The sequence below is a fragment of the Nasonia vitripennis genome, assembly GCF_009193385.2.
Source record: "Nasonia vitripennis strain AsymCx chromosome 4 unlocalized genomic scaffold, Nvit_psr_1.1 chr4_random0004, whole genome shotgun sequence".
Taxonomy (NCBI): Eukaryota; Metazoa; Arthropoda; class Insecta; order Hymenoptera; family Pteromalidae; genus Nasonia; species Nasonia vitripennis.
Genome location: NW_022279639.1, coordinates 505,584 through 529,750, shown reverse-complemented (window position 1 = coordinate 529,750; position 24,167 = coordinate 505,584). Strand labels below are relative to the sequence as shown.

At 36.6% G+C, this 24,167-nt stretch overlaps 1 protein-coding gene across 18 annotated transcripts in view; it reads right to left on the bottom strand.

Annotated features, from left to right (window-relative positions):
• LOC100117353 (kinesin-like protein KIF13A) overlaps positions 1-24,167 on the bottom strand; it is a 1,179,147-nt gene that overhangs the window by 1,085,694 nt on the left and 69,286 nt on the right. For all 18 annotated transcript variants that reach the window (XM_031928189.1, XM_031928179.1, XM_031928190.2 and 15 more), the window contains one exon: positions 21,320-21,407. In XM_031928189.1, coding sequence (XP_031784049.1) covers positions 21,320-21,407 — 88 coding nt within the window. The remainder of the gene's footprint in view (positions 1-21,319; positions 21,408-24,167) is intronic.

Sequence of the window (24,167 nt, the reverse complement as noted above, 5' to 3'; positions counted from 1 at the left end):
GAATAAATAATTAATAAAAAATTTTGATAAGTTTGAAAAGTATTTTTTATAAGCTGTAAATAATGTTGAAGCCCTTCTTATACATAAATATATACGGGACGTTTCACGTCAACCGGACCATCAGTGCACCCAAAATTTGGGTTAACCTAACAAGACGTTTGAGGTCTCAAAATGATCGTCTGGTCAAGGGCTTTTGAAAAAGTTTTGGCCTTTTCAAAAATCCAATGTGGCGCATAAAATATGGAGCCTGAAACCCACGTTTTCATAGCACATTCAACAAAAACAATAGTAAAAATGTTCTAATTTGTGAAATATCCCACCAAAAAGCATGTACAACTTATGATAGAACATATTATTGACAATGCTGACGGAATTCCAAAATCAAAAATGGCGGAATCAAAATGGTGGACATTATACCGCCACTAAACCAATTTTACCGCAACAAATGATTTTAGATGAATTTAAAGTATCGATATGGGGGTTTGTGAGGTAAATGGTTATAAATGTATTATCGGAATCAGTATTAGTGCATATGAATCTTATATTTTTCCGGTCTATTAGATTTAGAATTATCTGTCTGCGGTTTTTGCACTTACATTTTTCTGTTGTTCTGTGTATATGTATATGCCTGAGTGCCTTCCCAGAAATAAACTTTGATTGTTCCTTAGCGATGAAGTGATGAGGTATCAACTTTTCTAGGCTAGAACATAAAGTTTCAATAAATTCTTGCGATGTTAGGCATTGTTTTATCAAAGTGTATCTATCGGTTGATTGCCACGTGCTGAAGATGACTTGATCAATATTGTGCTCATCCATAATGTTCTCAACGTAATTAGAAAACTTTTGAATGTCCGGACAAAATTTGGACATTCATTCAAATAACAACTTGGTTTGGGATCCTCACATAGAACGAAATTCAAACAATCTTTATAATTCTTCAGAATATTGTTTGAGATTTTTTCTATATTTACTGCGTCAATCATCGCCTTGAAATTTTGGTGTATTGTACGTACACATACATTGTGTGTACCAGAGGATCCTGCAAAGACACAACATTTTGGTCTCAGTTCCGCAAACTTGGTTAGCCCAATCGGATGTTCAGGAAACTGTTCTTTAAATTGATTATGAAGGTTCTTAATATCAGTAAGTAATAATCTTTTCTGCACTTTTATTTTTTCACCATATAAATAAATACTGACGGTATCTTTTTTATTTGGCATAATTCTGCTGTTAAGATCATTTTCGTAAAAATCTTCAACTTTCTGAGTAGTTTCTGCAGGTAATGTTTTTCCACGTTTTGCAACAGGAGAAGCCAAAACTCCATCTGATTCTCTTAACTGTTTTGATTTACGAGCCATTCTGTGAGACACACCAAATTGGTTCATAATTTTACGTATTGCCCAGTGTTCGGGCAAAATAGTAAGAATACTGACACGTAATGGATCGTTCTCCGGCAGGGATTGGAATTTGTTTTTAAGTCCAGTTAAAATATCTGTAAGATCATCTTGCATAGGTGTATCCGTGTTTGAAACCGAAGGTGCAACGAAAACCGATGCATTGATTATCCAACATCTTCACTGATCACAAATCAGTGAAGATGTTGGATAATCAGGATAGACATCTTGAAATTCTTTGGAGATCTTCCTAAGAGATTTGCTGTGTCCTGTATTATTATCAAATGGATTAACGCATCTATCGATACGATATGTTTTCGCAGGAGAAGACATTGTTGTAGGATATGAGAAAGCACAACCAATACAAAAAAAATGTTAGAAATAACAAAATTACGGCTAGTACAGTTGAACAAGGAGTTGCCGATAAAGTAAGACTTACTCAACAACTGCCTTAAAAAGGACGTTGAAGAAGAAGTCGCCAATGTATCTATTAATGTACCTATTAACTATCCTAAAAAGGACTGTTGGAGAAAAAGTCGCCTATGAATAAAGCCGCTGATGGACTTGCTCACCAACTATCCTGAAAAAGACTGTTGGAGAAAAAGTCGCCGATGAAGAAAGCATTCTTTGAAGAAAATATTCCTTTCTATGGGTTGCTAAACGTGGGAAGGGGTTGGGGGTGTAGGTAAAAAAGAGGGATGAAATAAATCACGTGAAAGCAATAAATTCCTTTGCCACAAAACAGTTTTATTTGCTGAAGTCTTTGCACAAGTTGTCATTGGACACGAGCCGTGTACTTGCAGCATTAGGCTGTTGGAAGAGAGGCGAGGTACAGCGCTGGACCCGGCCTCCTTATGTGCCCTCCGCGACGCTACTTCACTTGTGGGTAATGCGCAGCCGACTAGCGGCGCGCCGCGGTTTTAATAAAATTATTGTTTTGATGAAGTTTTTATGCTATTTTGATTTTACCAATATACAATGTCATTGTTATCCACATCCATCGGTATGTTTCTTTCAAAATGATGAATACAATTATTAATTGTTTTATCAGCTAAACTTATTATTTTATTATCTATATTATTTTTTGATTGATTCTTAGCAGTTACTTTTTCGTTGTGTTGGCTTCTAAAAGAATATGCTTCATGCATACACGAATTTCGTTACTCATTCCTCAAAAAATGTAATAATAATAATAGTTGTTTATTTATTTGCTTAATGAAGTATAAGTTTATGAGTTCGTTTACTGAAGAAGTTTCAGAAGTAATTTTGTTTTGTTGTTCGTATGTCAAATTAAATATGCTTTGCAACATTGGTTCGTTGAGTATTTTTACGCTGAATTCCGTGTGTTGTTTTTGTCTTGAGTAATTTTGGTGATATAATGTGCTACTTGTAACACACAATTGTAACTTCGATACATTTTGTGCGTATAAGTTATATAAAGTAGTTTTCAACATTGAGAACAAGAATTGCATAGCAAAGCCAGATTGCATATGCGTGGTTAGTTTAAGAAGTGTTTAAGGTTTATTTAAGGGGATTTCGTGACCCACGAAAGTGGGTATGATGCAGTTATATAAAGAAATTTTCTCACCACAAATAGAGGCGATAGTATGTTTATGTATTGTTGCAGTACAGTTTGTGTCCTTATAAAAAATAACCGTATTGCATGTAAAATTACTTGAATGTTTCGCAGCTGAACAGTCAAATGACAATGAGGATGATTATATAGATAATACATGTCATCAACATACGAACTAATCATACTTCTAGATCATTGCAGAGGTTGAGGACATGAGATTGTTTTTGCATTAATTAATTAAAAAAAAGGAATGGTTGGTTAAAGGTGCTTTTGTGGCAAGTTTAATTACTTGCTCGTAGCACACAATTGTGGCTTTGATGCATTTAATCGCATCGGTTCTGTGAGCGAGGTTTCAACAATGAAAAATGAAAAAAGACAAAAGAAAAATCATAACTTTACACATAGGTCTAAATTTGTTTAGAGTAAAGTGTAACAGAATACACGTAACAACAAAAGAAAATCAGATTTGCGCGCCTATGTAAAATATTGCATAGTGCGAGTATAAAATATAGTAGGTGAGGCTATAATATCATTATTACGAAGGTTTGACAAAATATATTTGTATTCACATATCTATATACGATGCAAAAATTCACCTAAGTGTTAAGCTATCTAAATGAAGGAAAATATTTTACAATTACTGAGGTGAAGCTTGTTTTAGTTAAGTTGGAATATAAAAAGTTCACGCGCTGCTTTAAGCATACTGCATGAGAGACTTGCCGTGCGCGTACACTGTTGCGATAGGCGCATAGCACAGCAACGTATGTTGCACCGTTTATTTTTACGAAAATATGCTCAAATCTATTTCAATTTTCATTGTAGAAATTCGAATAAGTATCAAAGCATCTAAAACAGGGAAAATATTTTACAATTTCCGATGCAAATCATGTCTTACTCAAGTTAGAAATATAAAAAGTTCACGCGCCGCGTTAAGTGTAGTGTATTTACTGTAGAAATTCGGATAAATACTAGGGTATTTTAAACAAGAAGGATATCCTATTATTTTTAATTCTAGATATGCCTTATCTAAGTTAGAATGCAAAATCTTGTGCGCTGCAATCGGTATAATGCGTGAAGGCAGCTTGACGCGCATGTAACCGCGCCTTGGTGCTTTACGTTCACTGTTACGAAGTTTTGTCAAAAAAATTTTCATATTCGTATGTTTATTCCTACCGTAAAAATTCAAGCAGATGTCAGGCTAACTGAGACAAGATAGATCTTTCGTGCTTTCTAGCGCGGAACATGCTAGCTTAGAATACAAAATTCTACGCGCCGCACTTGACGCATCGCACTTGAGAGGTTCGGTGCGCGCATACTCATGCCACGATGAGCGTTTAGTATGGCGGTGCATACTGTACGATTATTGTTACGAAATTTTGATAAGAATCGTTTTTATTTATATCCTTGTTTTTGCCGTAGAAATTCAAGAAAATATCAGGCTATCTAAAACTAGGGAAATGTATTATCGGGACTACTAGGGGAAGAACTAGAAAATATCAGGCTATCTAAAACTAGGGAAATGTATATCGGGATATTTAAAAAAAGAAACTTTTTATGATTTTGAATACTAAATATATTTTATCAAAATTAGATTATAATTTATTAAATGTGGCGTATAGCATGAATCAAGTAAAAGCGTTTGAAAAACATGTACATTTGAGCTGCAGAATGTTGCACATACGCATGTTTAACTATAAATATTCTTTGAAACATATACAAAGCTGTTCATAAGAGAATAAAGTACTCTGTATTAGCTGAAATTGTATTGCTTGTGTATAGATTGTGTCTGGTCTTACGCGTCCAATGGCCGCGAAAATGTGAAATTAAATTATCGATTCTTTCTAAAATGTATAGGCATGGTCGTCACTGGCCTGAATGAGTGTCTCTGTTTTATCAGCTTGTAGGAATGTATGTTTACACGTGTTTCTGTCTCGAGCGGCGTTGCCAAGCAGGCCTTGAGTGAGCGCAGGGCTTGTGTATGGGGGAGCGGGGAGAGTGGTAAGCTGTGCTCGGTACAACGGCTCTCCTTTGCGCCGTTTATGAATGAGATGACCGCGCAGGTCGAGAGAACAAGGAAATCTCGGCTGCTAAGACGCTGCGTCTTTGACTGCGCGCATAACTCTCTTGATCCTTGAAACGTGCAGTATTGTCTCCAGATTTTAACATTGTGCTCCGTGCCGACTCCAATAAACTCGCCGTTCGACCTGGCCTGCGCGATGTCGTTGGCAAAGAGGGCGACGGCTTCTTTGACAGGCTAAGAAGTCTACGCAAAGGAGATGTTGTTTAGGAGCCTGGATCGTACGCGTTTTGGGCTGATAGTCCACGGGCGTCTGATAGATCGGCTGCAATGTCGATTCTGTGATGCGGTAAGTGATAATTTTATGTTCGTCTGCTTCCTTGTCTGTATGTGTAGATTATCTGCGTGTATGGACGAGATCGTGTTGGTACGTTTTGCGTGTGTAATAATGCGTGTGAGTGTATGTAAAATTGCTGATTTGTAAGTGTTTTTAATTTGCTAAAAATGTATGTGCAACGTGAGATGCGAGTGTTTTTTGTGTGAATGAATGTAAATGTTAGCCTCGGTGCATGTTGACTATGCGGTTTGTGTAAGCTGACATGGATGTTAGTTTAAGAAAAAGTGTAGAAGCATGTTTTATTGTGCGTATGAGTGATGAGTGTGTGTGCGTTTCCGCGTAAATTTGTGTGAATACTTATATTACTTATACTTATACTCTTAAGTGATTGTGGATATGTATTCTTGTTAGTGAGCATGAGTGAAGGTATAGCGTGTGTTGTGTTTGTTTAAAATATGAGTGAGCGTGAATGCTTGATGCGTAAATGCGTTAATGCGTTTTTCGCGCTAGAGAATAAATATCAGTCAATCATTTATATATCATTAGATATATGAATGAATTAAGTTGCGTGAAGGTAAAGAAAAATGAACTGACGCTTTGTAAGTGTATTCGTTAGACGATAAAAATTGTTAATTGACATAGAGCACAATATTTTTAAGTTTGGTTGAATGAAGTAAAAAAGAAATTGTCGAGCACAATCGATATAATTTTAGGAAAATCTGCGCTAAAATTCAGCTTGCGCGAGTCTCTGAGAAATCAATCTTAACATAAATAAGATTTTGAATACGTAGGTTGTGCAAGTAGGTGTGCAGTGTGAGGAGATTCGGTGCGCGCCGTAGAGGAATGCTCAGTTCCTCCCATTACCGGCATAAAACGGCATAAGTACAGAACAATCTTGAATGAGAGGATAAAGATAAAATATATATATATTTTTTTTATGTTTACGCGCTATAAATTTAGATATATGAGGTATTCATTCACTCATTACATGTTCGCTGATAAGTTTGCAAAGTTTTAATGAATTCTATATAATCAATTTTGAAAAATCCGGTAATTGAATGTTTTTCAACAGAGAAGAAATGTAGATTTTCGTGAAATGAAATGTTTATCATATGCTTCGAGCCTTTGCTGAAGTTCAACTGAGCATTTAATTTTTAATATTTAACAGCGTATAAAATTTTTGTCGAATTCTGAATGGTTGATCATTACTGGGTAGTGCTGATCCCTTGGTGTCCGACATATAATAATTTTGCATGAGTTATGTCAGGTGAATATGTTAAGAATGAATAATTAAAAAAATGTACCTATTTCCTACAGTTTTGCTGAATGTGCAAGCGTTATTCTGCGAAAAGCAAGAAAATGTACAACATTAATTTTATATGAATGTATTATTTTTGCGCGCACTGCCGCGCGCCCTATGGCCGCGGAATTAATAAGGTGATAGTTTTACTAATAAATTGAATAATGTGTTAGTAAGACGCGAGTGACAAAATGATGTTACGTTGAGTGTTTTATTATACACAATAATTCATCTTGTAGATAGTATTCTATTTCAATTCTGTAAACTTGAATCATTGCTGTGATTCAATGAGTTTATCTCAGTGTGTTGTAAGATACTTTTAGGGCAAGGCAGTGAATCCTTGAGTGCCGTGCATCTCTTAATTTTATCCATGATCGTTATTTTGATTACATCGCCGTTATTCAATTTGACATTCTTCGTTTTATAATTTATGCCGATGATTTCATACGGTCCTTCGTAGTCTCGGTCGGGCTTGCCCTTCTGCGGTTCTTTAAGCATATAGACTAGTTCCCCTTCTCTAAAATGTTTTACATTCAATTTCTTATCATAGTAATATTTAGATCTATACTTTGCCTGAACTAAGTTCATTACCGCCAAGGTTTGTAATTGAGATAAACTGCTTATTAAATCGGTAATGTATTGATTGTAAGTTATAGACGTGTCAGCGTCTCTCGGCTGGAAGCTTGATGGTGTTCGTAGTTTTTGTCCGAAGACTAATTCGTGCGGCGTGAAATCCGATACCTCGTGTTCCGTGCAGTTATATGCGTACTGGCAAATAGGAAGCCACTTGCTCCAATCCGTTTGTGACTCCAAGCATTTTTTTAAATATGAAATGTGAATTCTCTTGCAACCTCTTCAGCTGTCGCTCTCCTAACCGGTATCAATATGCAATACTTTGTAAGCCAGTCTTGCACTGTCAAAATATAATTGTAACCTTTTGAACTTTTCAACGGTAAAAATCCATTGAGACTTTCTGAAAAGGTTTGGATGGTGTGTCCGTTATTTTTAGGGGCATTCTTGTTTTTACCCGTATAAGTTTGTTGGTTTGGTTTCATATTTCGCCAGTAATAATCGTTTGCGATTTTACTTATAGGTTTGTTTATACCTCTATGTCCACCCATAGCGGCTTCGTAGTATTCCTTAATTAGTTTGTATCTTTCCGCCACCGAAGGAGCAGGTAAAGTGTTAATATAGATTATTCCGATGGCTGGTATGCCATTGAGGATTGTCTCAAATAGATTTACGAAGCCCGCCCACTCCGATAGAGTTAGCATTCCTAGGTCTCTAATAAGTGCAAAAGAATTTATATTTGATTTGGTGATTTCTGTTCTCAGATTTTTAATATATTTTCTTAAATGCGCTTTGAGCGGTTTCTCATTAATGTGACTTTTGATGAATAATCCGAAAAGTTTCATGCCTTTGAAATCAGTTATGAAAACGTCTCCCAAATTTCTTTCGGTGCTTCTTAGAATATTTTTGTTTATATATCCTCTTTCCAGCATAGCATCAAGGATTTCCGTTTCCAGGAATATATCCGTAGTTAACAAGAAGATTATATTTTCTTTGTATCTAAATGGATGTTCTGGAATTTCCTGCAGTTTTGTAAATAATGCAGGTACTTGATTCTCTGGTATTTACCAAGGAGGTTTTTCTCTTGGTGGTCTTGTGTTTACTATAAGGTATCAATTCAATAGTGCATTTTTTCCTCTTTCGATAAGCAATGCCTCTCTTGCGGTCATGTCGGCTGATTTTGGTGTGGTAGTGCCATTATTATGTGTATGCTGGATTCTAGGGGTTTCCGAATTATTTTGTTCCAATGGATTTTGTTTGTTGCTCGCCTCATGTGAATGCCTTGTACCACTGTTTGCGTTATAGGATTCTTTAGGTTCGGAATTTTCGAGGTTCGGTAATGTATCAGATTCTGCCCTTATGTATGGCGTGAAATGTCTGCCGACCAAATGTAAATGTATATAGTCGTGTGTTTGGTTTGTAGTGATGTGCCAGTAGTCCATTGTTTCGTTGCTCTGTTGGTAATGTATACATATATTTTGTTTGAATTCCCAAGCAAAAATATATGCGCAATCGGCATCCCCGTATTCTGTGGGTAAATGTAGGATTTTCAAAGCTTCTTGAATACTACCACAATTCTGTAAGAAAGGTGATTGAGCTAATTTTGCTCTAAGACCAAGAGCCGAGTAATTTAATTTTGCTGTTTTAATAATAGAATGGAATAAGCAATTGCCCAGTGGGTATGGTGGTATATCATCGCTACGTATAAGGTTTGCATGTGGGTCTGCACAGTGATCTTCGTAATCGAATACTCTGAATCTTCCAAGATAGGAGACTGTGGTATCTTGAGTTGTTGACTCTGCTACTTGTTCTCGTTCGGCTTGTCGTGGGACGTATGCGAAGTCGTGGAATGCTTCAAAAACGGATACTGGTATTCCAAGAGGCTCCGAGTTTTCTGAAGATGTGTCTGATGCTCCACATTCCGGTTCCTCATTTGCCAAAAAGCTACTAACGTTAGTCATGCATATTATACGTTGGATTATTGTCCAAGTTTTTATCCACAACGTTTAGTTTTTCCGCGTCATTGATGTCCTTCTTGGTAATGTTTATAATTTCCTAGATCGAGGAGTTACTACTTATAGCAATTTTGCTATTTTGTTCTGGCGTTACTTCTCGAGATGTGTGTGTTGTGATTATCTCTTCCCCGTGAGAGATGTTATTCAGTGTGTCCGGTTTTGCTTTATCAGTATTGTTTCCACATTTTGACTGTTCAGTCAAATCAGTTTCCCAAATATCCACCTGTATGCCGTTTTTACCGTTGTGATTTTTTTTCTTTGGTGTTCGCTCTCAATTTTGCAAGCATCTTCATTGCTATTTCGGGTAGCGTTTGGTTTGGGGGTAAATTATTTGGGGTATCATGTTGTAGAGATAGACCATTTGTTTTTTCCTGATGAAACTTTCCGGGTGGAGATTTAGGTGTAGAATGGATTGGTGGCTGAAAATCACTTGTTATATTATTAAACGGAGTTTAATTAACAGCTCCGTTTGCTTTTATTTTTGCTTATGCCACAAGTCCCGCCACTCATGAGATAAAACACGCTTTCGTATGGTGAGAGTGATTTTAAACAGATTTTTAACAGAGAGTTTTAAACAGATCGAAGGATAGGCCGCAATTAATTTGGCTCAGGAAAGATGACCGCTAAGACAGCAGATCTGAGGAAAGCCGCTACAAAGCAGGCCATTACGTGGTGAGAGAAGACTGATACAAAGCAGGTCAACGAGTAGGCCGCTACTGAGCAGACTCGTGGATGGGATAGTGTTATTTTATCCTGAGTGCGCGTAAACTACGTGTGCAGAAGCAAAAAAAAACTCTCTTTTTATTTTGTAAATGATTGATTATTAAGGCATGCTCTTAAAGTTAGGCTCTGAATTTTTGATTTTTAATTATATGCGCAATTCGATTTCCCCGGATATAGTGTTATATAAAAATTTTAAATTTAATGAAAGGTACTTACTGTATGAGCATTGTCAAAATTAAATCATGCCATAGTTCTATAATGATCAAGATTAATTGCCCTTTTGAATTTTTGGTGTTGTGAATACTCCTTCTTGATCTCCTTGTAAGATTTTCAGATATACTGTCTGTTGGCTGTTTGAGTAATGTTGCAACGCTTTGAATATCTTCTTTTTTTTTTTATTGTAAAAAAAATCCTCTCCTGACACTTCTAATTACGAGACCACAAGGGATGCCAATTGTTAAGTGGCGTTGTGTCGTTTTTTGTAAAAGAAAAATGCGCTAATATGTTACTTTCCGAGCACCTTAAACTACGACCCCACAAGGGATGCCAACTGTTACGTGGGATACTCGGGAATTAGGTTTAGGGTGGTCGTAGCGTTCGCAGGACTTCCTACGAACTTGGCGAAGGAACAAGAAAGTCTTTGAATATGGCGTGACTACTGTTATTCAAGGATAATTCAAGTAGTGAGAGAGAGGTGTGACTACTTGAGTGATTCCCCGTAGAACTGAACCGCGAGCCGGTCGCGCACGGCTAATTAAGCCTGCCACTGCACATCGGCATGCAGTGATAAGGCGGGTGTAAGGTGTCATCTGCTCGGTTCGTCCGAGCTTGCGATGCCCTTTCGTTGTTGCCATGCTGCGGTACACGTATGCACGCTAATGTGCGTACGTGACACTATCAATAGGTTAAATATTAGACAATCTCTGAAAATTAACTGCAGATTGCATATCAAAAATAGAGTGAAATTTTAAAATGTTGTTTTATTCAATTGTATGGTTATCATTTCATTGATTTTTATTAGAATTAGAATAATTTCCAATTCCTTTTAAAATAAGTACATCTATAGTATTATAAATGTATCATAAATTTTCGTACAACAGCAAATAATCCATTTTTCATATTCATTTTCATCGGGTATTTCTGCACTAACTAATTGGTTTAAGTGATTTGCAGCATAATTTTTTTTCCCTCTTTTTTAAACAAATGTCACATCTACACTGATAAATAACCATAAGCATAACCTTTTTGATAATATAACAATTTTACGTTGCTTACTAGATAATAATGAGACATTATATTTTTGTATTTGTTTACTAAAATTTTAGCGTCTCCATTTTTGTTGATAATCAGTGATTGAATAATCAATTTAACTTGGCGGCAAACATTTGGAAAAATTATAATTCGAAAAAATGAAAGCATGAAAGGCAAAAATTAAAAAACTGAAATTATGAATTTAAAGAATTTATGAAACAAAAATGTTGAATTAAAATATTAGGTAATATAAATAACAAGAGCTTATAGTATTGTTGTTTTAAATTTAAAGTTTAATATTTTCACTGTCATACTTTTTAATATTTTCAGTTTCGAAATTTTACATTTCATTGTAAGTCAATGCGTCTTTACTTTTTGCATGCATGCAATTTTTACTTTCCCCCCTGTTATAAGTTGACATCAGGAAAAAAGATTTTAACAAAACTTGAATTTTATCACTATTGCAATATATATTTTGTATAAGAGTTTTTAAGACTGGGCGAAAAGCCTTTGTAGTGTTTTTGTGCATATATGTACATAAACACACCTAAACACAAATATATAGAATATACATATATCTTAAGGCAAAAGTGTTATTTCCATAGGGGCGAAAGTAGACAGCACTTCGCCTCCAAAATTTTCAAAATTTTCGAAATTTAAAAAATTTTTGTAAAGACCGTACTTAATATAAGGACGGGCTGCGCGAGTATACGAATAATTATATAAATTAAAAGGAACTAGCCTTCGGCTCGAGAGCCTTATGTCACTAGAGTTACACGCGAACTGAAAGATTTAAGTATGTCCCGCGCTGCTCGTCTGCGCCGACGCGTGTTTGTGCGCGAACGGTATTCTGTCACCGTTGTCTGCTAAAGCGGACAGGTTCTTTTCGCGTGGACGTTGTTGGTGTCCTAGCAGTATTGTCACGCTGTAGTATTGCGGACTAGGAAATGTCCACGACTATGTTGCTTGACCTTACCTTGTGTAGTTTATGGTGTTGTCAGCAAGCATTTTTACTCCTTCTGTTCTCGTCTCAATGGTTTTAGGTTGTTTTATGGATTTTATTGATTGTTAATAATAATTATACACTGATTGATTGTTATGGTTCTTGTTTTATTGGAGACAACCTGGAACTCAGCAGATGTTACAGTTTTGTATAATTTAGTTATTATTGTACCGTTGTTATTACGTTGTGCGGTGGTTTATTTATAATTACTTTTAACGCTTGTACAATTAAACTTGACTTACGATATTTTTATATATTCGTTTTCTTTCGTGATCTGAAAACTGGATAGTCCTTCGTGGCACGTCAGATACTGATTGGCCTTAACTCTACACGATTACTCGTGGCAAGTTTTACGATCTTATCTAAGCTGTGTTACTACTAACGCCAGATTTATTGACGGGCCCTTTGCCTATTGCACGATGCAGACTCTCAGATAGAAAACAAGAAGTCTACTATATCTAGCACACAGAGTTTGAGTGGTTTGCACACACTCCATAAGCAGAGCTTACTGAGAAATAGCACTCGTACTCGCTGACCTGGTACAGCCATACGACAACAGGTTACTTGTACAAAAGGCGCTCCGTGGATCGTTTCCTGGCTTTTTAAAGCCTCGGTGACGATTCAAGAAGTTGTGAAATTAAATGAAACGCGGCAACGATCGACCAATCAACATCTGGTGTACAAAAGTAAGTCAGTAATACGCGCGTAAGAAGTGCTGACTCGTAGGTCAAAGCACTCGCTCCGATGTTCGGCTATCGGTTTCGTACTGTCGCAATCGGTTTAGCATATGTCGTCAAGCTATCTGAGTAGTATACGAATGCAGTCGTATAGACGTTATACATATACGTAAATGCTAAAGTATGTAGGACATAACATTTTCAAAATTTTGAAAATTAAAAAAATTTCAAATTTCTTCTTTTTCTGACAGGTTAAAAAGAGCGCTATCGATGCCCTGATTATAAAAAGCACGGTACACCACAAGGGGCAAATTGGCTTTTTCAGACTCGGATGATGATCGGCGCCCTCGACCCCTACTCGTGCCCGATGATCATCCTCTCTTGAAAAAGCCAACTTTCGCCCCAAGTTGTGTAATGTACTATTAACCGAGCGACGTTAGGAGTAAGGTGAATCGCACTAGCACTTATTCAATAAAATTCTGTAGGATTTAAATGTAAAATTAAAAAAACACACACACACACATATATATATAAAAGTGGTTCTCTGTGAAATGGAAGATATGAAAATTTAAATTTTTGCCCAAACTGTATATATATTTTCTATATATTGTACCTGACCAAAAAAAATTTCAGCGCGATTCCTTCATTTGGCTTCGAGTTCTAGCTGGTCAAAGATAAGGTTTTTAGCAATTTTTGTATTTTGTGCCTATTTTTAATGATTTATAGCTCATAAGGGATGCATTTTAACTAAAACTACCCTGATTTTTGTATATTTTGTACTTGTTTTCTGTATTTTTTATATCAGGGCATAAACAGCGCTCTTTTTAGCTTGCCTAGCAAAGCACAATTTTGAAAATTTAAAAAAATTTGAAAATTTAAAAAATTTTGAAAATTTAAAAAATTTTGAAAATTTAAAAAATTTTGAAAATTTAAAAAATTTTGAAAATTTAAAAAATTTTGAAAATTTAAAAAATTTTGAAAATTTAAAAAATTTTGAAAATTTAAAAAATTTTGAAAATTTAAAAAATTTTGAAAATTTAAAAAATTTTGAAAATTTAAAAAATTTTGAAAAATTAAAAAATTTAAAAAATTTTGAAAAATTAAAAAATTTAAAAAATTTTGAAAAATTAAAAAATTTAAAAAATTTTGAAAAATTAAAAAATTTAAAAAATTTTGAAAAATTAAAAAATTTAAAAAATTTTGAAAAATTAAAAAATTTAAAAAATTTTGAAAAATTAAAAAATTTGAAAATTTAAAAAATTTTGGAGGCGAAAGTGCTGTACTCTCTCTAAGGGAAAAATACTTTCGCCTTAAGATATATGTATACACACATACCCGCGTGGGAATTCTGATACCCCTTATGTGGCGCGTCCCCTGGGTGGCGGATGGGGGAAAGCTCATCGTGCGTCGAGTTCTCCTCTACCGGCCGAAGGGTAGAGCAGAAATATAATATGCTCCGCAGATTAAACAGGCTAGGGGAAGAAACCCCAAAGATAAATCAAACATGGATAGTGAGTTAATAACATTACTACTCCAAGCAGGTCAAGCCACAGTGTCCAGTCCCGCTGTCGATTCCGATTGGGTGAAAGTCCCGATGGTCGATGCTGGCCCCCTGGATTTTGGGGGGGGGGGGGCAAACTCACCTAAAAGCCGCAGAGGTTTATCACCTGACCACTGCTGCATCTAGAGACGCAGGTGATATGAAAATGGAGGTTGATGCAGACAGAGCTGAGAGAGCTGTATGCATAACGCAAAGGAATGCGCACTTGGATCGCCTTGGCAGCAGAATCGATGAACTGATGGAGTATGTCAGGGGTAGACACAATGTGCACAAACAAATTAAAGACCTTGCCCGAATCAAAAGAGCAAGCTATAAGAATCTCTGCATCGCAGAAGATAACTTACTGCAATGCCAGCGCCCGAGAAAACAGGGGAGGGAAACTTAGACAACCCCAAGCCTCCGATCCCGGAAGGCGGGTACAACAGAGGAAGTCCCAACTACTCCACAAAATAGAAGTGGAGGAAACAGAGGAGCAGATAATTAAGCTGAAAAGACAGCGTGGCAGGAAGTCGTCACGAAAAAGTCAAAGAAAAAGGAGAAAAAGGCAAGCAAAGTGGATAAAAGTTTCCCTGGCGTTGCAAACCAGAACAGGGCCAGCAAGGATGGACAGAAGCGGGCAAGACCTCCAAGACCGGATGCTTTAAACATCAAGGCTGCAGAAGGAAAGAGCTATGCAGACATTTTGTCCAAAATGAAAGTGGCTCCATCACTTAACACCCTGGGGAATGGCGTTAATAAAATACACAGAACAGTTGCAGGCGATCTTCTGATAGAGCTTAAACGCACAAACGAAGTCAAAACCTTGGACTTTCAAGCAGTTAAAGCGGTACTAGTGGAAGGCGCCATAATACCAGCTCAGATAGCGGCTAAGATCACTAAGCTACAGAAGATCGGAATAGGATGGGTCAACTGTAGGATCCGGGTGGCTAACCACAAAAACAAGCCGCTTAGGTGTTATAAACATCTAGGTTTTGGCCATATCCGTAGAAAGTGCACAGTAACTGAAGACAGAAGTAAGCTTTGCTTTAAATGTGAAAAAGATGGGCACAAAGCAAAGGAGTGTAAGAACCAACCCAACTTTGTACTTTGCAAAGGAGGCACAGGGGGGAAGAGTGACCACGCAGCTGGTAGCTATGCATGCCCAGTTTACCGAGCTGCAGTAGAAGCCACTGACAGACAAAGAAAATGAAAATAGTGCAGTTGAATATGAATCACTGCGCGACTGCACAGGACCTACTGAGCCAGTATGTCCGCGAGACAGGAATCGACATAGCCATCGTCTGTGAATAATACAGAGACCTGGACAAACCATCGTGGGATATAGACAGTACTGGTAAAGCGGCGATATGGGCATGCGGAGACACCACTTTCCAGGAAAAATTGACAAGACGTAATGAAGGATTCGTACGCGCTATGGTCGCAGGCGTACACATTTACAGCTGCTATGCTTCACCCAACACGTCAATAGAACAATTCAGACAACTGTTGGACCAAATAGGATGCTGTAGGAAGAAAACCGGTACTGATAGCAGGCGACTTCAACGCCTAGGCAGTAGAGTGGGGTAGCCAAAGGACGAGCGCTATTGGAAGCATTCGCCCTCCTTGACTTGGTCTTAGTTAACCAGGGGTGTTCTTACACATTTGAAAGAGGAGACGCAGGGTCCATCATAGATCTTACGTTTGTCAGCAGCTGCCTGATTGGCTCAGTTAGATTGTGGATGGTGAGCGATCATTACACAAACAGTGACCACCAAGCGATAATAATGGAGATAAGAATATCAAAACAGACAAAAAGAGTCGGCTGGAAAACGAAGGATTATGATAAGGAGACATTCCTGTTAGCTCTAGAAGAAATACATCTGTCTGGATCTGCAAATAATAAGGTCGAGCAGGTAATGGTAAAAATATTACCCAAGCCTGCGACGCAACAATGCCAAGGAGAACTCCCAAAAATAGACGACCGCCAGTATACTGGTGGGATAAAGAAATCGACGCGGCCCGCAAAGAGTGTCATCGAACCAGAAGAAGGGAACAGCGGGCTAGGAAGAAATACTACAAGACTGGTCGTGGTAAAGAAATAGTAGACGCCCTAAATACAGAAATGAAAAATGCTAAACAGATACTCAAGAGGAAAATCCGAGAGAATAAACGACGGAGCCTGAAAGAGTTAGGCGATTTAGAGGAACGTAGGTGTCGGGGTTGAGTCTGTCCAGAGGATGGCCGGTTAGTGCTGCTCGAAGTAGACGACCGGACGATGCAGCAGGAAACAGACAGCTGGACGATGCAGAAGGAAGAAGGCGGCAGGACGATGCAGAATGAAGAAAACGAGTTTGATCCTAAACCCCTAATCACCTTGGTGGATGGGGGATGTACGGAAATGTCAAACTTCAAAGGAGAAGCCAAACAAGGCTAGTTAACGGACCATACGGAAGTATTGTTCAACGATAGTACCTATGGGGATCCGGTGTGGGAGGGACAGTTGTGCAGAGCTTGCTCTGCCTACGCCACATAAACACACACACACACACACATACGCGCGCGCGTTTATTTAAAATATTTGTGAGGTACGTTCATACAAAGTCATAATATATGTATATGTTTAAAAGAACTCTTCAAAGTCATTATTAATAGCGTTGTCCACTGTAAATCTAATGCGCCCGAAGTGCAAAAATATTCTGTTAAGTACTGCCTACCGTCTGCGGCATTTCTACCAAAACCATTCTCATTGACTATTGCAGGTTGTATAGGAATTTCTTTATCTTGTACAACATTTAATGTATTATTAACTCGTTCATGTGTTTTGAAAACAGCACCAGCGTCTGCCAATTCTATTCCGAATTTCATAAATATACCGTTTCCCATGGACTAAAATTTTTCGGAAACGACTATTGTAAAAAGATAATGTTTGCAATGCACAACTGTAAAAGTTATTATTTCTCGAAGAAAGTATGATATAATCATGATTACTGATGGTTACTACTACAATTGTTGCACAGTTTGTAATATTTTAACATTTAAAAGTAAGGTTTGAGGTTAGAAAAACCGTCTGATCTGAAAAAATACACTCCATGGGAAACGGGGTATTAAAAATATGGAAATCGATACAGATTTAAAGGGCGCTACTTGTTGACATTTTCAAAATAAAAATATGTGATCACTCATCATATATGTGTTGTATTGTATTTAACAATGAATAAGAAAGGGCATTCAATAACAATTTTTAAGAAATTGATGGATATACATTTATAGACTTGTCATATAATATATCAGCATACATAGTATATAATAATATTTAAAATTAATATACTCAAAGTCGTATCTTAAATTGAACATTATTTTAGACTTAATTATGTCTATATCACAGTTATTTTTACATCAGCCATTAATTTGACTTGTCATTGAAAACCATACAAACTTTTTATTTCAAACGTTGTTAAATTAAACAAATAACTTGAGTTATTAGTCTTCATAGGTACGAATTTATTTTTTGATCAAGCAGAATTAAATTCCATCGTTTTCATTAACTAGACTAATCTTTTATCCTAACCTTAACCACCTACTACGGAAATTCCGAACCAGAACGGCTCTGATTAGCCTACGGAGGATAAGCCCTAGCTAACACTTTCACACAATGTTAGGGTAGTCATAAATTTACCGAACTAACAAAGTAACGTTGTGTGATTATACGGATGATAGCTTACTCTCCCATACGGGGGAGATCAGTACTTCGCACTGATTGTTGCGCCGAAACTGTTTGCGTGATAATAAAACACCAAGGAAAATTAAATTGTTAACGAGAACGACTTACTTGTATTGACGGGGATGACCCAAAGGTTGACGATCAAAACTCTCAAATCAAACAATTTCTTAGACTCAATTATTTCAAAAATTCTTTTATTTGTTTCTGGAGACTTCAAATAACTTTCAAATGGAATAGGACACAATTTCGGTAAATGATGATCAAGACGGAAACACAATTAAGACTAAACTCCAACTTAAAAACTCAGAAATATAACTATAAAATCGAACTCTTGAATAGCGTCCTTACTCTTGGATCGCACACACAGGAATGAAAAATCGGGGGAGGTGAAGCTTGAAGAAAGTGTCATGGCTTTCTCCCACGCAGGGTCTTTCTTCACTTCTCCTTCGCACTTCAGTTTAGCCGCGCTCTCTTTCTTACTCATTAGGCCTTATGGGCCTAAGTACGGTCAACGGCTAAACTGCAGCGTCGACTGTGCACGCGCGCTTTCAGCCGAGGGAGGAGAAGTTTGTTTTGGTCTAGGGTTACTTCTTGCGCTCGTTAAGCGTCGAAGTTTCTGGATTTTTCCTGCTGTCTTTGTTTCATTTAATTTAATATTTCTGAATATTCATCCAGTAACTTCGTCACTTAACACACAAAGTTAAAGTTGACGAATCGGAGTGGCGGCAGTTGGAGCTGACACCAGTTTGTCAAGTGCTCTCCGATTCGGATTTTTATTTTGACGAACGAATTTGTTCGATGCGCTTTAGTTGGGATAAGTTGCTTTGATTTTTCAATAAATTTCCAATATACGTAGCAAACTGCTAATTAGTTCGAAATTGTTTTTTGGCGTGCGATTTTTTTTAATGGCAGCATCGTACCAGGAAGTAACTGGGTATGCATAAAAACCGAGAGAAGAAACTGAGGACACAATAGTGAACGCGCGATCGATCCAGACGTTCAAGAAGCGAACGCGCGATCGATCCAGACGTTCAAGAAGCGAACGCGCGATCGATCCAGACGTTCAAGAAGCGAACGCACGACCAGGAATCAAACGCGAGTCCAGGAATCGAACGCGAGTCCAGGATTCGAACTTGTGCCCAAGAACTCAAAAAGCAAGATTTAGATAGAAGAGCGCACAGCTGCGCAGGCGATCGTGTGTGTATGAGTAAGACGCGACAACCGCGATACAACACGCGCAAGAATCGTACTCGTGTACAGATTCGACCACGACTTACAGAGAATTTTGCGACTTTTGCGTCAAATAAATTTAATTTTTTCGGGTTTGTTTTTTATGCCTGTAGCACTAAAGTGCAGAGTGTTTGAGCACTAAAGTGCAGAGTGTGCGCGCGTCAAAAGTAAGACGAGCTTCTCTGACATTTTTCTCACGTTAATTCGATTTGTGTTTTGTTTATCGGAATTAACGAAAGTTTGAATTACTTTCGCGTGGGAAAGTCTTGTTTTTTAAACTGAATTTTGGGATTCAGTTACGCTACATCGACACGTCGACGAGTGTATGTGTGCGAACAACTACAATTTTCTTTGATAACAATTATTATGAGTATTTTGTTAATACATATTTCTGATTTCAAAATGAATACAATTTTTGTAAATTTCTGTATTTACTATTTTTATATTTTTTTTTATTTTTGACAAAGAACATATCTTAATTATTTTAAATACTATTGTGTCCAATTACATTTAGTGACCTACATTAGAAATATAACATTATACTGAAATAACAATTTTATTATGTCAACAAATAGAATAAGCAGAAAGTTATACTTTCAATTAAACAACACCATGAACAATATGAAACGGGCATGGTTACTTGGTAAGTATCTTGAGAGTTGTTTGTAATTGATGAATCTATTACTTAAGTGTAAATTAGCAATCATGCAACTCATCCCTTGATTACATACAATGATTTTTTGATGCCCTATTATGAATAAATAGTATGTTTATAAACTTGCCTTTGTTTGATTGATTTTAGTCGTTTTTTAATCTGCAATTTAGTTGTAACCAAAAAATCGTCTTTTAATTGATCTCATTTTTTTTTTTAATGTGTTTAATTTCATAGTAGACAAAATTATGTCATTATGTTACACTATGTTATATTATGTTATTGACATACATATTAATACGCAATACATCAAACTCGCCTAACCTTATTTTCTTTAGTTTATAGTTTATTTTTTTAGATTGTGCTTCTCAGCATTGAGTATTTAATCCTAAATAATGACGGTTTGCACTCCTGTGCTAATTCTCTCAGATAAACCATCACTATGTTTTCAGAGATTTTATTTACTTTCTTAGTCTTTATATTCTGCGAAAGCACTTTACGTGGACAAGTACAAATCCCAAGATTTTTTAGGGAGCAATTTAACTCTAACGTTATCGCAGCTCTCAACAGCTCCGATGGTGTGTTTTGCAATTCTTCTTCAGCTCCACTCAAAGACATTGTGAATACAGAATCACTTAACGAATTATGAACGCACGCAACCAAATAAACCATTTATATACTAGTTTAGTCTGAATGAATCGCATATCACTAGGTACCTTCTACGCGAAAGCGAAAAAAGTCACTCTGGCAAGGTAAACAAAAACGCTGTAGTGTTAACTAACCCTTCCGACAGAAAGAAGCGAGGCGAGTAGACGCGTGTACACAAAATGCTTTGTTTCTTATAATTCGCAAATTTAGAAGTAATGAGCTACTAAAGATTTTAAAAATGTTCGAAAAATGAAAAAAAAAATTTTAATTTTAGAATCTTTTGAAATCTTAATTTGTATTGACGTAACTCCCACTTTTCAAGGCAACAAAGTGGCTACATAGTTAAGTCAGAAATGAAGTTCTATATAATGTACTATTATGTGTGACTTATTGTTAGAGATATTAATCTGAATAAAAGCATAAAAACAGATAAAAATCGTCACACTTTTGTTTATAATCCAACCCACATGATTCATCAAATTGTAAAATATTACAATATAAACAACGAATATAGACTTGGTATAGAAGCGCGGTCACATAGCTGCGCGACCGACTAAATTTTGAGAGACAATATAGTGTAGTATAGGCTACGTTTGTGTAATCTTTGGAAGACAGCTATAGTGTAGTATATGCACTACATATATTATAAAAAAATGATAGCTTACCTTTCTACTTTATTTAACGTTGAAGGATTACGTAGAAGTGTTTGCTTATTGGTCATCTCTACAATACAGTCTGTACCAAGTTCCAATTCTGAAATATTAATTTGATATCAGTTATTTTTAAATAATAATTTTGCTTCCTTCCTAAGGAAGCCTTGTAATAGTAACTAGCAGGGTCACCTCACTCCTAACGTCGCACTATGGGGTATTTCGACTTTACGTGTTTTAAAATCAAACAGACCGTATCCGTTCGGTCGATCAATCTGACATTTTTAGAAGATGATGTCTAAACTATCAGAAATCACAGAAAAATAATCAGAAAGCCCAGGAAAATTCGTTAAAGTTGATGGTTTTCGCATAAAACTTACAAAAGTCACTGTAGAACAATGGATTTTTTTTATTGAATGCCTGTAAACACTATTCTTATGTATTTTTTCACGCTGAATATAAATCTGTCCCTTAAAATTTTGTAGGATTTTTTTTTCATTTAGAAAATGGAAAAAAAACTTGTAAAATCGACAAAATTTGCTTTTTTATGACTCCGTAGGATTTGGTCTCATTCTATACAGCTAGAAAACTATCAAAATACTTGTTTGATTATATAAACTATATAGTAAAGACATCATATGACCAACATTTACGCACAAACGTGCATGTTTTAGCGCAAAAAAGGAAACAAGTCTTGATTTGCAGGATTTTGGGATTGTATACATCGCGATTCTTATGTGTGTGTGTGTGTCTATATATATGTGTGTGTGTGTGTGTGTGTGGGACGTTCCACGTCAAACGTAACAAAGCTCTGCCCAAAATTCCTTTTGATCTAAAAATTTGTAGAAATATGGAAAATTTAGCAATTTTTATGTACTTTCAATTAGTGAGGGGCGTTTTTTAAAATTTTGTTCCCAGGCGGAGCTGCGCGCTCGCTAACCTTAAAAAATTACTACTTTACAAAATGATCAAGCTGTCAGAAATCACAGGGGCTCAGAAAAATTCTTAGCAACGACTATTTTCATGTATTTTGAGCTGCTGAAAAAGAATCCTACGGTCTTTTTACCGATACCTCAAGCGCTCGTCCCTAACCTCAAAAAACACCCCCAAAATTGCTTTTTCACGCAGTTCAGAGGTTTATCCTGTGATCGACGGGAGGAAAATTATTGACAAAGAGTATTTTTATGTATTTTATGCTGCTGAACACGAAACCGGTCGTCTTTTTTATCGATGCCTCAAGCGCTCGTCCCTAACCTCAAAAAAACCACCCAAAATGTCTGTTTTACGCGGACTTTAGAAATTTACGTCTAGAGGAAAATTATTGACAAGGCTATTTTTATGAATTTTGAGCCACTGAATTTGAACACGAAGCTTATTTCTTTTGGTTTCTATTAGTTAAGTACATTCGATTAAAACTAAATTCCTTTAAAACCTAAATAATTAGTTGGACGTACCTTTACTTTATACCTGTTAAAAACATGGAAAAAAACTTGTAAAATCGACAAAATTTGCTTTTTTATGACTCCGTGGGATTTGGTCTCATTCGATACAGCTATAAAACTATAAAAATACTTGTTTGATTATGTAAACTATATAGTAAAGACATCATATGACCAACATTTACGCAAAAACGCCCATGTTTTAGCGCAAAAAAGGAAACAAGTCCTGATTTGCAGAATTTTGGTTTTGTATACATCGTGTATGGGACGAGACTACATTAAGGTTCAAAAATAAACTGTGAAATCATTGTTGATCAGATATTATGACTTTATAGAAATCTCCTAACGATCAGGTCCTGGTGTGACCTTCTCTCATAAGTTGTCGCCGAGAACTGACGCTTTACTCATTAAACGCCGCCGAAAACTCGGGCCCGCTAAAACAAAGACGCTTACCCGAGGACTACCGAAGGGACTCAAAGCAGTGCGCGCGCCCCTCTATATCCATAGCTATACATACGCAGTCATGTGTTCACGCAAACGACTCCCGCCACTCAACTCTCTGGCCTGGCAGTCACAGATCGGCCCTTTTAGCCTCTTCGCACTGAAAGTGACCCTCAAAATCCGCGGAGTAAAACTCCTAGAGGGGGTCGTGGCAGTCTAGGAATGATTATAAAATCGCTCCTAACCGTATTGGCCTGAAGCCACGAATCGTCTTGTCGATTCGCGCATATGAGAGCCAAATGACGGAGAAACGTTCGATAAAACTACTAATAGGTAGAATAAATACGTCGCACTTGCTTTTACCCCTAGCAGCCCTCGGCTACGTCCGGAACACATCGCGATTCTCATGTGTGTGTGTGTGTGTCTATATATATATATATATATATATATATATATATATATATATATATATATATATATATATATATATATATATATATATATATATATATATATATATATATATATATATATATATATATATATATATATATATATATATATATATATATATATATATATATATATATATATATATATATATATATAGACACACACACACATATTGTAATGTCCCACGTTTATACTCTTAAATTATATATTTGTACATTTTGCGAACCGGCAACCGTGTGAGCACGTAGAGAGTGTATACGGATCGCAGGTGCATCTGACTGCGACATTACACAACTGAGCGCCGAAAATCGGATCATGTGCTCTGACCTCTGTGTCAGCACTCCTCGTGCGCGTGAAAGACGACTACAAGGCGTACTCGTCGATCCTTTGTGGCGAATGCTGATTGGACTATCACGATCTTTTTCATCTAAATTTCATAACTGCGTGAATCGGTACCGAGACTTTAAAAACCCCGGAGCCGAGGCACGCAGTGCCTTTTTGCGTAGTGACTTACTCACTGTCGGCTACAA